The sequence below is a fragment of the Desmodus rotundus genome, chromosome 10 (assembly GCF_022682495.2).
Source record: "Desmodus rotundus isolate HL8 chromosome 10, HLdesRot8A.1, whole genome shotgun sequence".
NCBI lineage: Eukaryota > Metazoa > Chordata > Mammalia > Chiroptera > Phyllostomidae > Desmodus > Desmodus rotundus.
Window position 1 is genome coordinate 87,001,576 of NC_071396.1, and position 14,002 is coordinate 87,015,577.

Below are 14,002 nucleotides of genomic sequence, written 5' to 3' on the forward strand. Positions count from 1 at the left end.
CCAAATTAATATGCAACCAGAAGCCATATTGAACCAAGAGGAGGGTGGCTGCAGACGGTAACAGCCACAGCGGTGCTGGCAATGCTCTTGGGAAAAAGAAATGGCCATGTGAGAGGAAGGGGCATAGGAACATCAGCTAATTGGGGTCCCTGGGAAAGAGTGTGAGCAGTGAGAGACCGGCCTGTGCACCTCCACATCACAGGAATTCCTTGGGAGACTTCCTTAAGTCCACAAGCTGACTGGACTAAGAGAAAATGACTTGAAGTGGTCTGGTGTCAAGGTGAAGCTTGCTTCGGTTGGGACGTGAATTGTCAATGGAACTAAGGAAAGGGAAGAAGGAGGGGATGAGGGCCTGGACTATTCATTCAGACTGTACTGTAAAGGTATTTATAACTCAGCCCTTGGGGTGGCATGTAGTTGTATGTGGCTGTACCTTATTTACTCCTCACAGCTCTTGGGGTGTATCTGTGAGTGTATTGTTATCCCCATTTTAGAGATAAGGAAACCTAGGCTCAGAGACGTTAAGTGACTTCTCTGAAGTAGCACAGAAGGTATTTGAGCATAGTAGGATTTGCATCCCAGTCTGTTGTCAAAGTCCATGTCTTTTTCACTCTGATGCCCTAGTCTCCAGCCTCCTCCTGGTCTGGGCAAATCATGGTTAGAGCTTCACAGAGGGAGCAAGCAGGGTGGAGAGGGTCAAGGTTCCCTGCAGAGATGAGGAGCTAGGGTAGCCTAAGGAAAGTGAAGGTGGGGTGACAAGGAGGGCCCTGGGGTTCTTGTGCTGGCTCTCCAGCCTTTCACCCCCTTACTAGCCAGGCCTCGGGGCATCTGGCGGTGTTGAAGACCAGAGACTGGGGTGGGGGAGAAGGGCAGGTAACAAGAGGGAGGACAGCTTAGAGAAACAGAGTGATGGGCAGTGGAGGCAGGTAGGTGTGCACCTATTCCAAATGTGCTATTATTACTTCAAAAGCATTTTCAGAAGACCTACCTCTTTGGAACGTGCCTTCAGTTGTCTGTAATGTGTTCTTTCCTTCCTTCCTTAACCCACTGAGGCAGGCAGTGAATATGCCCTGACCGAGGATCTGACTGTCAGGGATGAGCAGTCTGTCGAAGGTGGGACATCAGTGGTCGCTAATGTTTATTTGGGGCAGATTCCGTTTTGGGAGACAGACAAATGGCATTCACAAGCAAGTCTGATGCTGTCACCTTGGGCGGGGGAATGCAGGGAGAGTCCCTGAGCTCACTGCCCAGATGTCACTTATCCACCTTTCCCCCTGGGAGAATGCTCACTTGGGCTTGGTCCAGGTGCAATTCCCATGAAGGCCCCACAGACCCCATGTCAGGAGGAGTGCAGATTTGCCTACAAGGACTTGGGGCCACTCTTGCATGTGGGGAAGCCCTGGGACATCTGTCTCGCTCCACTCTGCTCTGTGTGCAGGAGTGAGGTCCAGCTCAGGATAGGGGGAAAGTCAGACCTTTAAAGAAACCAAGGAGAGGGGAGCTATTAACTGAAAGGTCTTGGTAAACAGTTTCTTTTCACATGAGCATCACAGAGGAAGCAGAGGAGAAGGGAGAGAAGAAAGAAGTGAGAGAGAAGATAAGAGTACAAAGGGGCAGATGAAAAGTGGAAAGGCCCTTGAAAGTGCCACCCTGCACAGGCTGGAGGGAACTGGGGACAGGGCCCACCCTCCAGTAAGGCTGGGAGAGGCTGCAGCTCCCCCAATACTTCCACAGTGAGGGTGCAGCGGCCCCACAGGCCAGAGCCTGCCCTCGGACATCCATGCGGCAGCGAGACCTTGAGGGGAGACTGAGGTATCTACTCATGGAATGCCTGTATAGCTGGGATTTGCTTGGAAAGGACTCATGAGCTGTTGACAGTAGGCAGTGAGTACATGGAAGTTCTTTATGCAAGTATCTCTACTTTTCATTAAGTTTGAGATAAGAGGTTTATAATAAAAAGTATTTTAAAAATAGGGGAGCTATAAAGGAATTACACACTGCAGGTAGAGTCACAGCAGAGGAATATAAGCCATAGAATATAAGCAGAAGTTAATGAGAATTGTGTCTTGGGTTTTCTTAACACTGCAAACCAGGGATTCCTAACCTGGGGATGATGGATGAGCTGCGGGATCCCCGACCCCCTGTGACAGTATGCAAACCAACCTGACGGTTTTCAGCAAGTGTTCAAGGAATCTGTGGCTTTCCTCTAGAGGTTAATAAGTTGTCTTCTCTCTTAATTGTGCCATGCATCCATTTGTTATTTCGAGTGTGGTTTTTAAATAGTTTATTTTCTAGAATGGACTCAGTCATATCTAGGCCCTGTGTTTTCATCCCTCCTCTCAGTCAACCATGCCTGGATCAGAACAGAATTTGGATGACCTGCTTCACACCCCAGGCCCCTGGGCGCAGCTCCAGGGGCAGTGGAGGTGGGGAGGGCTGTGCCAGAGGGAAGGGTCCACCATGAGGAGGTAGAAACCAAAAACCAGGGGCTGTCTGGGGAGGCCACTGAGGCTCCCTAGGGTCTGGGACAGTGACAGAGGAGGAGCTGTTGAGGTTTGTCATCCTCTGGCAGACTCATTGCCTTTTGGTTGCAAATGTCCAATAGAAACCTCAGTTTTGAATAGTATGAGGCTTAAAACTCAAAGAATTCCTTTAAAAACACCTTTCCATTCCTCGCATGGTAGCATAAGCCCCAGTCTGACCTCCAGCCCTTTGCAGTGAATTTGTCCAAAAAGTCCAGAGCCCCACAGGCTCCCAGAAGGGCAGAGCAGGCTGTCACCAGGCCTTTCGGCCAGCGGCTGGAACCCGGAACCCGGGCCGGGAGGAGTGTGGGTTAGTTTAGGGGACAGGGAGAATCTCATCTGCAAACCACCTCCACATTCAAGTCCAGGCTGGAAGGCCTGGCCCATTCCGCGTGAAGGCCTTCTCTCCCCAGGCTAACGTTTCACAGGCTCGTGTGAGAAACACGGACTTGGGCCCGGCCCTGGCAAGGAAGATGAGACAGAACACAGGGCTCCAGGCGTTGCTCTGCAGCCGGGGCTCTGAGCTCCACTCCCCATCACTCTCCCTGAGGGAAGACAGGTAAGGGCAGAAGCCCTTCCCCACTCTCCCTCAGAAGGGGGAACAGACACAGACAAAGACCTTTGTCTCTCCAGCCAGGCACCTGAAACCACACAGCTTCCCTGCACCTTGCATGGAGGGAAATGGAGACCCTAGGTGGGAGTCTGCCCATTCCTAGACCGGGCTGCAGGGCTGCAGGGCTGCAGGCTGGAGATGAGGGTGTGGTGGGGGAGGGGGTGAGATGGGCCAGGACGGGGCCTGAAGTGGGCTTGTGGCTGTTGTGCATCACCTCAGAAGACACTGTTCCCTCTTCTCCACCTCCCCTCCCCCAGTCCGGGTTCATGCCCTTCCTCATCCAGAGCCCCTCATGCTGCATTACCTTCCTTCTCAAACCTCCTCTGGCGTCAGGGTTTGGACATTCTCTGTCGTGATAGAGAGGTGGGCAGCACCCCGGAAACCTCCTGCCTCTGTGCTCCCTCCCACCAGAGCCCTAACTCTGAGGGCGCCATCTGGAATCCTAGGTTTCCTCCATCCACGCAAACTGGCAACTCAGTGGGAGGTGAGGACCAAAAGCAAAGTGCCTGGTGGCAAGTTTTGGGTCGTGTCCTCATCCTTCTTCCTTACCTGTGGTCCCTGCCTCCACTGCCTCCCTTCCCAATGCCTCCCAGCGCTTTGCCCCCACCTGCACTCAGGGCAGGTGGCCTTGGTTTCCTCCTGTTAGCAAGGAAAGGGGGACTCTCTGTTGTGTTTGGGCCCTGTGGCCAGCCCTGCCAGGGAGCCAAAAATACCGGTTTGCCGTGAAGACTTTCAGAGACACATCAGTGCAAAGAAATGTTTCTAAGTATGGAACAGGACCTCCTTTTATGGTTCCCATCACCTCCCGGAAAGCCCTCCACATTGCCTAGGGGGGAAACATGGGCGGCAGGCAGATTCCGTGGCCAGCCGTGGGGCCGTGAGGCACAGCAGGCCAGATTCCTTCCGAGAAGCACAGACCACTGAAAAGGAGTCTTCTTTTTTTTTTTTTTTTTTAAACTGTGCTTTATTTAGGGCTAAGCTGGAGAAAGCGTCATCCAATAGTTACAGAAGGTCACAAGGAGTTTTAGGGAGTCGAGTGTGAAAAGAGCAGTTGTACTGAACTGCAGCTGTTTTTTTTTTTTTTTTTTTTTACAACATCTGGACATCCTAAAAGGAGGAGCCAAGAGAAAGAAAAAGAAAAACTTAAAAATAATGAACCAACAAACCAGAAAGAAAGGAAAGTCAAGAGGCCCGAGAGAAACCAGATCACTGTTTGTCTAAAACAAAAAAGGGAAAAAATGGTAGGTCCACGAGCCCTCTGGCCTCCAGACGAACTGGACGTCAACGAGAGGAGGGTACCGAGGCAGAATGCCAAAGCAAGTCTTCCCAACGGTGCAAATAAATTATAATAAATATGTTATACTTTAAAATATATGTGTTCTTAAATAAATCAGTGTTTTTTTCTGATTCTGAGTTTTTTAAGCAATGTCTTTTTTAACTGCTCTAAAGTCATTTACCAAAGATAAATATCGTGCTTTCATTAAATAGTTTTCCTTGTTTTTTTCTCTATCATTACAATTAAAAGTCCTACAAAATATGCAAATTTATTTACAGAAAAACAGAGCCGGCATCATTTAAACATCCCTGTTTTTCAAAATTCCTTGTAAACAGTTTCAGAAATTCTTCAAAGATTGTTTATTTTTCTCTCTCTTGTTTAAGGTTTTTGTGTGTGTGTGTTGTTTCGTTGTTTTAAGATGAAAGTTCCCAGGTCTCCCTTGCCCGGAAAGTCTCTGGAGCAAGCATGGAAGGCGAGTGAAGCAGAAGGTGTCCAGGGCTTGCGGAGAGCGGGCGAGCACGCAGCTCCGGAGCGAAGCGAGGCGAGGGTGGCTGCAGCTGCGGCGGGCCTTCCTGCCCAGGGTGGGGCCTCCACCGTCGGGGGCAGCCAGGAGCCCACAGGTCTGGCCAGTCAGCCTGGCCCTCGGGGTCAATGGTGTCGCCATCCGACAGCACTCGCGGGGAGAAGGGATTGATGCTCAGTCTAAACTCTACAAAAGTACAGTCCTACAACATCTGGGATTTTAGCAGTAACGCTAACTTCTATAAGTTTTTTTTTCCTTTTTTATTTTTTTATTTTTTGCTTTCCTCTAATTTTTCTTCTATGATATAGGTATTTTAAACTTCTCCTTTTTAAAATTCTGTACAACTATTATGTTTTTAAGAGGGGGGGAAGAGTTAGAAGCATTTACAGATTTTTCACAACAATTCTCTTGCCTTGTAAGTCCTTTTGTTCCCCTCTTTGTTTTCTCACACTTCACGGTTAATGAGTTTTAATATTTTTGTTGCTTTCCCCCAATATCCACCAATTTGTTCGTCTTAACAACTCCCTCCAGACATACAATACAGAAAACCATAGGAAAGTGTCTTAGACTTGAATGAGGGTAATCAAAGCGCCTCTCAAAGTATCAAAGAACTATTATCTTGCTGTTTTAAAAGCATTTAAGCATTATTTTTCTTTTTTTGTGTTTTTGTGATTTTTTGGTTTTTTTAAATTTTTTATTACATTTTTCATAGAATCGCTCTAAGCTGTTTCAAGAACAGCCAGGAGGCAGGAAGGAGGTTCCCCTCCGTTCCCCCTCTATTTGACATAGAGCTACACATCTGCAATAAAAAGTTTGGTCCTTTGGTCCCTAAATAGCTAAAGGAATGACAGATAGAGATGCTCAGTGGCGGCCTCCCAGCCGCCCCCTGGGGACCAGGTCCCGCCACACCGCTTGCCCCAGCCTGCCTCAGGCGTCCACGGGCTGGAAAAGCCCCAGGGATCGGTAAGCAGCGTCTCTTTCCAGTTCCCAGCCCTTCAGCCTCCCCATCTGGTCTCAAGTTATTTTGTTTTAAAAGTTGCCTTTTTTGTGTGTTTTTTTCTCATTTTTCTTCATCTTCTTCTTTAAGTCATAAGTATTTTCCCCCAAACACGTGCCCTCTGAACTCCATAGACGCTATACTTTCCTTGAAGAAATGTTACAGTCACAGAGTGTCTGGAGTCCTCAGCTTGATTGATATTGGCTGATATGTCAAAGGTGTCATCCAACAGTTCTCATTTATAAATAGAGAGAGAGAGAGGTTTGTTTTTTAATGTAGCCCGTTCAGCATCCTGCCCTAAAATGAAGAAAATCAGGGCTGATTAAGCCAAGAGAGGAAACACAAAATGCATCCAAACACCAAAAGGAGCCTGCCTGGGGGTCGGGGAGGGGGGGAGCTCTGGGGGGTGGCGGGAGGGAGGGGAGAGACCAGTATGAGGATTAGTCATGATCATGATACGTGAAGAAGAAATCGACTCTTCCGCTCAGAGTGAAAAAGCTCTGGGAGGCCTACTGGCGCTGGTTGTTGGCTGAGGCTTAGCAGTTGGGAGAGGGGTCTCGATTTGGGTTCCTTTAGAGTTCTGAATTGGGGATGGCTCGGTCTAAGGGGAGAATTTGGGACTGTGGCATATGAATTCATAATTAAACTGATCTCTGAGGGATCTAGCCCAGATACAATATGTATACAGAAGCCTAGCAAATGTGACAGCAAAAATCTAGCAGCCCAGCCCACCCCTCCCGCACTGAACAAAAAGAAGAAAAATCCCTGAGGTGAATTTTGCTGAATCCTTGCCCAGTTTCCAGCCAACCACTTCTTTCCCCAAGTCAGTAACTATTTGCGAGGCTATGTATATATATGTATATCTGGATATATGTGTAGAATATATTCACCTGCACATATGTGGATATACATGGATATGTGTGTATGTATATGCATAGATACACACATACACACACACACACAATATTTTTCTCATACATGCCAGGGAATTTAGAGGAAATTCAGAACTTCAAGGGGGAGGACGGGGAGATCCTAACAGAAGTTAGAATGGATTTAATCATCAGACTTAGTTCTCAATTTTCTTTTGAATGGTGGCTTTTTGGTGTTTTGCTTTTAAGGAAAAAAATCATGATCTGACTAGAATCAGAAGGAGAATGCTTAATCATTGTGAATTAACAAATGAGACTCATCTCCATTCTAGCAAGCAGCTTCCACTTATACATGGGGGTGACTGGTTACATCAAGAGAGTTAGAACTGCAAAGCCCCCAGTTGAGGGGACAACGTCATGCGTATATCAATCCATGCTGGCAGGTTTTTCACACTGTTGATTCAACAAACAGCAAACCGTACACAGCAGTCTAAACAATTACAACACCAAAGAAAATAATAATAAAATCAAAAAACACTTGTCAAGGACCCTTTTTCAGTTGTAAACAAAAAGGTGCATTTTGCTTTTGTCAGGACTGTTTTTTCCAAACCAACCAAAAAACCCTCCCAACACCCCTGTCCCCGGCCTCCCCGCCCCGCATTTAATTTAGCAGAAGTGGCTACAATACAAACCTTACAATTGATACCAGGCTCTCTCTCAGAGGCCTCTGGCTTTGTACTCTACTTTTTTGGTTTAGAATTTTTTTTTTATCATTCTGTTACTGTAGAGATTTTGTTTTTGTTTTTTTTTGTTTTTCCTTTTGAAGTGAGATTGAAAATGGCCTAACTGGAAAAAGACCAGACCCAGGAAAGTGTCAATTGAAAAAGGCCCCCAAATTTCTAGAAAAAAATAAAATCACAATATTTTCAAGTGCAAGTAAATCAACCACGCATTTTTTAAGATGTTTTCATTACTTTTAAGAAAAAAAAATAATGGTTTGCACAGTTAAATGATCCCATGTTCGATAATTTAGGAATTCATCTTTATTTTTACCATTTTTTTTTGTGCTTTTGTTTTGTTTTTTTTTTCTCCATGTGACATCTAGAGAAGCATAAAAAAACGCTGAACAAGAAAAACCAAACAACAGAAAGTAAAACCACTGCAAGCACCAAGAACGAAACAAAAATGAGCACAGCAAAAAAGGTCGTGGCAGCACAAAAGTCAAGAGAATGCACGTGTGATCATGACTGGCCAATCATCAACTGATACAACATCCAAGAAAAACGCTCCAATCACAGCACCTCCACGAAACTTGACGGCAATTGTCATGCAACCGATTCTTAGCCTTGTTACATGACGCCATCATGTCACACTGTGAACTTTGAGTTGATTTGAACTTACGGATGGGGGACTGTTTTCTCCACTCTCATGTGATTACGTGAACTTTATTCCTAGCTCAGCGCGAGACTGTGGTGGATTTGACTGGCCCTGGTTGGGTTGTTGGAATTTGATTGAATGACAAAAGAAGAAAAGATTTATATATATATTTATATATGTAGAGAGAGAGAGAGAGAGAGAGGACAAGAGTGTGGGCAAGGGGGGAGGAAGAGGCAGGGCAGGGGGGAGGGGAGAGGGGAGTGTGGGAGGGCAGGGAGAGTTGGGGAGAGGGTGAAGAAGGGCAAGGAAGAAGTTAAAACAAAATTAAAAGGAAAAATATTTATACAGCACCAGACCACAGCATCAATCTAAAAGCTCTGATGAGAGAACAGCAGTCAAATCATAAGAGAACTGAAAAGAACTCAAAGGATGGAGGAAGCCGGCAGACGAACGACATGGGCACATCAACACACACACGTACACGCACAGCTGTTTATGCAGACACGTGGCACACTGTGAACAGTAGCAGAACCTCACACAGGGCCACTAAGGGCATCCAACATGCGTTGGGGAGGAGGGGCGTGGGCAGTCTGGTGAGGGGGCCAGAAAAAAATGGAACAGCCCCTCGAACCACCTTGGCCAGCAAGCAGATCGGGGAGCACGTCTCTGCTTTTTGTCACCCTTGATTCTTTCTCTCTCCCCCGGCGCCGAGCTCTCCTCACCTCCCCAGCCTTCTGTGGCTTCAGCCTGTGGACCAGCAGGTGGGGGCTGTCAGGGTGACCCTGCTTTGCCAGGTAGGTCAGAGGCTGGCTAAGGTGACTGTTGGATCCATGAGGTCCATCCATGAGGCACTTTGCTGTCATAGTACAGTCCTCACTGGCAGCAACGCAGCCCTCCCACCCTTCAGGTCCCTCTTGGCCACCGTCCCCAGAGAAGGGTGTCTCCACTCCAAGAGAACCCACTGTATGATGTTATGATTGTCTGCCCTTCTGCTCTGCCTTAACCCTCTTTCCTCAGAACCTTCAGCAAGTGAACATGTTTGGCTTTCAGATTTAGAGGCAATCACATCAATGTTCCTAGAAATCTACAGACATGCTCTGGTCCTATAGATTTCATTTCACGATCACCTCACACCCTTTGCTGTGTTCCCAAGGTGGCCCATGTGGACCAAGTGAGGCTGCTTCTGGGCACGTGGAGCCTATAGAAGGCTCTGCAGCTGTAACCCACGGTTAGGTCATACGGAAGACTGCAGGGCGCCCTGCAGGGTAGACAAGACAAACCAGGACAGTCCCCCAGAGGGGAGTGCTATGGCCCTGGGTCTCCAGTCTCTGCTGCTGCCACTTTCGCTCTGCTGAACTCCCCTACTCCACCTTCTCCCTCTCCATTCCCCACAGCCCTCCACGTACAGCTTTCTAGGCTGACCCATCTCACAGGCCCTGGCTGCCTTCTTTAATGGTGCAGCGCTAGGTGGCTGAGGCTAGATTCCCTTTCCTATCAAGTATTATCAAATAATTCCACTTTGAGTGGTCTTCTGCACTCCTCACAACTTCACAGTCTGGGTGGGGACAGGGCCCCAGTCCTATCCCCTTGTCATGGTTACCATTGACCTTGCTCCCGTCCCCCTCCACTGCAGCATTCAGGCACTAGGTTTATCTGCAGGGCTTCCTGGCCACCAGGCTTCTACATGCAGCTACAGCCAACTTGCACTCTCAGCTTTGTTTTCCTTCAAGGGAAGGTGGAAGGGAAGCCTGGGATGGTGAAGTGTCAGTGTGGATAAGCTGCAAAGTAGCTGAGAGGTGACTATTTTAAGCCCAAAACCGGCCTCTAGCTCTGCCTTCACAGAAGAGCTCCTAGCCCCTTTTCCTCCCCAGACCCCTGCCTGACCTGCCCGGCCAAGCTGGGCCCTTGCTCTTCCAGCAACAGCTCCCCCTCATGCAGACCAGGGCCCACTGCATGCCCACGGAGTCCTGACATGCCACCCTCCCCTGCTTTACCAATCCTGGAAGACAGCCCTTAGACCCACCCAGGATACCCAACTGGCAGGGCCCTTTGGGTGTGAGAAGAGGCCTAAGAACGGAGAAGGGCAGGACCATCAGGTGTCAGCTATGGTAAGTACAACTAAGGGAACCCTGGGGACCCCCCTCACCCCTCCCCCCTCCTCCCAGTCCTGAGCACCTCACAGGTACCTACTTCTCCCCACTCTGCTGTGCTCCTCTGCCTGCCCCCAGGTGTCCCCCATCTGCCCTTCAGGGCCTGGCACTGTCCTGGGTGCCAGGGGTCCAGCCTGCCTACCACACAGCCCTTCCTTAAAGCTCAACCCAGGAAACTTTCTCATACACTCATCTCTCACACTCACTTGGTCCTGACACACACTCTCTCTCTCACACTCATTCAGCCCCTAAGGAGCCTCCCTGGGGTTCCTTATGTAAACAGCTGACTACTCTCTCCACTAGGGAACAGCTGTGCCTCTTCCTGCTGGGAGACCCCTCCAGGACACCCTCCTGAAGAGCCTCACAGAGCACAGCCCTGCAAGGAGTCACTGACTGGCATGGGGGAGCTTCAATCAGGCCTGGGAGGCTCCAACTCATCATGGCCTGGGTGAGGGCATGATGGCCAGGCTGACCCAATTCAGATGCCAGGTCGGGACAAGGGATTTGGGTGTTCTGCCTGATGGCTGTAGACCTGGCCATGTCCACGATTTTGCCCATTTCTCCTGTCTCTGTTTCCTTCCTCTTAGATTCCTGGTAAAGTTTTGGAGAAACTCCAACTTAGCACAAAATAAGCTCAAGCAACCTGAGGGGCAGGGGCAGCAGGAAGGCCAGGAACCCGAAGGGGAAAGAGATCTACACTCAGGAGACCCAACCCCATTCCACCCACCAGAACCTCACTCTGGGGAACCACAGCGGCGCCGCACCACACCCCCCAGAGCTGCCCTGCTGGGGCTCCTCTCCTTCCCCAGAACCGCCACATCCTCACTCTGACTTGGCCCTGGCCACCAGGCCTGCTGCACCTTCTGATTCACCACTGTGGTGGCCAACCCTGGCCTGGAGATCCCTGGCCCCGTCCCCTCTCTGCTCCTAGTGACAGCGTGCCCCTCAGTCCCCTCTCAGGCTAGCCCTGTCCTTCTGAGCACCTAGGACTTAACCTTTCTAAATGCCCCTTTCATTAACCTGTAAAACTGTGCAGTTTGTAGGTGCTTTTACAGCTGTTTCCGCCCTTGCTGGCAAGTGGACAGCAGTCACTCCCCACTGGAATCCCCAAGCCTGCCCCTTATCTTCTTAGCCCCTCCTTCTGTGACAGCCTCTGACTGTCTTGGGGTGCGAAGCCTGAAAGCACCATGTTAAAATGCCATCTACATGGAAATTAAAGGCCAACTTTATTACAGAGTTAGTAGGGAGGAGGTAGTCAGATGGCTGACCCCTGAGAAGTGGGATGTCTGACACGTCCCTCTGATATCCAGGACACTCTGCGGGGGCGGGGGGTGCGGGGGGGTGACAGCAGTGGGGGGTATCATTCTCCTTCCTTGAAGGGGCTAAGAGCACAGCCTCTGGAACTCAGCCCCCAGCTTCAAATCACTGCTCTACTGCTTAGTGGCTGATGGAAAGGTGACTTACCAGTGATCTCTCTGTAAAATGGGACTAATACCACTACGTACCTTCTAGGCAATTGCAGCTATATTCTTGTACCTTACAGTTACTCCCTACAGGAACGGTGCTTCACGCGTGATAAGAACTGTGGGGAAGTCTGTGGTTCTCACCTTTCTGGCCTTTCTATTCTCTGGTGGAAGAACCCACTTTGCTGTTTAAACTACTCCTCCAAAGCCTCCATCCCAAGTATGACTGTCTGCTGGCTCCACCTTGAAGGCCACTTCCGACCTTAGGTCCCAAACAACCAATCTGCTTTCCTCATCCCTTCCTCTGGGAATTTCTCCCACCTAAAGGCTCTACTCTTGCTTAGGTTTCCGTTACATGAGGTCTAGGAGGCTAAAACAGGCTGCTTTAGGAGAGCTAGAGGCCCATCACAACCTCGGGGCACTACGCTAGAACACACCCCCTCTTTAAAACTCTCTGATGACTCCAACACCTTGCTTTCATTAGTAAGAACATGGAAGCCCAAGAGGGGAAGCACCCCAACCCAGGTCATGCCTTAGACCTAGAAAGGGCTCCTTTCACTGAGTCGCCCCTCCCCTCCTTTGGAAATGCACCCATCCGCTGGCTGTATCCTGAGGTCTGCGTGTGCACAGAGCCAGAGGCTCCTTGTGGGCAGGATGGTGACCCAGCGTGGTGCCCAGTGCCTGGCACAGGAAGGTGCCCACACTCTGAGTGAACATGAGTATCTGTGTCTTCACACAACCAGAGATGGGCAGGGAGTGGGAACTCAGAAGGCAAGAGAGGCAGGTTTGGTTCTCCAGCCTTGCAGAGGGTAGAGGCTCAGCCACCCCCTACAGTAGAAGCTGAGTACTGGCAGCCGCTCCTGGCTGGATGAAGAGTGTGCTGCCGGCAGTGGTGGCATCTGAGGGGAGAATAGGAAACTGCAGACCTCCAGCTCCACAGTCGGACCCTCCCCTGGAATGTTTAACTCTCACATGCCTGATTTGTCTCCCTCCCCCTCTTCATTTCCAGGCACAACCCTGCTCTTTCAGTCACTTGGGCCAAAAGCCAGGTGTCATCCTTGACTCCTCTTTCTCTCAAACCCACCCCTCATTCATTACAAACAGCATCTTGGCTCTGCCTTCCACGCATGTCTACAACTCAGCTCCCTTGTACCACGTCAACTGCTGTCAGCTGGGCTGAGCAGTCCATGCACTAGACCTCTGCTTTGGGCCCTGCAATCTATTAACACAGCAGCCAGTGGTCCTGCTGAAATGCAGGTTAATCACATCATTCTCCACTCAGAGATCTCCAATGGCCCCTACCCCCTAACCCCCATTTCCGAGGACAGGCCTAAATCCATACAGTGGCCTGCGGATCCTCCATGAGGTGGCCCTCCTCACCTCTGGGCCTCCTCTCTCACCGTGCCCCTGTAATTACTCCCCTCCCCCCACCTTGGCCTGCTGCTGCTCCTCGAATCCACCACCCTGTCCTCACCAGGCTGGGCCCTCAAAGAGAAGACGCTCTCCTGCAGACACTGACAGGGCTACCGCTTCACTTCTTGAAGTCTTTGCTTGAATGCCTCTTTCTCAACAAGGCCTACCCTGACTCCCTGATTTTAACCGTAACCAAAGGACTCTGACACCCTGTACAATTTACTCTTTGACCATATCATTGTTTATTCTCTCTCTCCTGCTTAGGACAAGGATTCTTACTGGTCCGACTCAGGGCTGAGTCCCAAGTACCCGCCTGTACCTGGTGCACAGTACACTGAAGGAATGGAGGGGCAGAGGGCTGGGCAGCCTATCTCTGGCTTGAGAATGAGCTGACCCTGCAGGAGCTCACACCAGGCTGAAAGTGGACTTCTGATGTCCTGGTGCAGCTCACCCCTCCCCGCTTCCCCAGGGAGCCGCTTCGCCCAGGGGAATAGGTGGCCTGGCAGTCTGGCTGCCAGGCAGGACCCAGACTGAGCAGAAGCGGTGACGACTGCCCACTCATCATGGCCTCTGTAAAGCAGGCAGGGTAAGTGGACCTGCTGCTTCACCTTCTCCATGCTCAGCTTCTGCCCTGTCCAGTTTTGTTCTTTGGTAAGGTTCCCTTTGAAAACTTCTGTCCCTCCTCTCCAGACTGAGCTATGAGGAATTGGAGGGGTGAGGGGATCAAGTGTCTAAAGACCACCAACCCTCCCAGCAGGAGAGCTGGGGAAGGGACAGACAGGGATTCTGGGAGAAGGCC

At 50.0% G+C, this 14,002-nt stretch overlaps 1 protein-coding gene across 31 annotated transcripts in view; it reads right to left on the reverse strand.

Moving 5' to 3' along the window:
• Positions 1–5,622: 5,622 nt before the first annotated feature.
• CELF4 (CUGBP Elav-like family member 4) overlaps positions 5,623–14,002 on the reverse strand; it is a 291,991-nt gene continuing 283,611 nt past the window's right edge. For 28 of the 31 annotated variants that reach the window (XM_024580478.3, XM_045187666.2, XM_024580476.3 and 25 more), the window contains one exon: positions 5,623–6,228. Coding sequence is in view for 10 of the 31 variants with exons in the window: in XM_024580487.3 (XP_024436255.1) it covers positions 6,202–6,228 (27 nt within the window). In the remaining 21 variants the exon portion in view is untranslated. Of the gene's footprint in view, positions 6,229–6,356; positions 8,289–14,002 lie in introns of those variants that run through there. The other 3 variants (XM_024580488.3, XM_024580485.3, XM_024580482.3) reach the window with 1 other exon arrangement.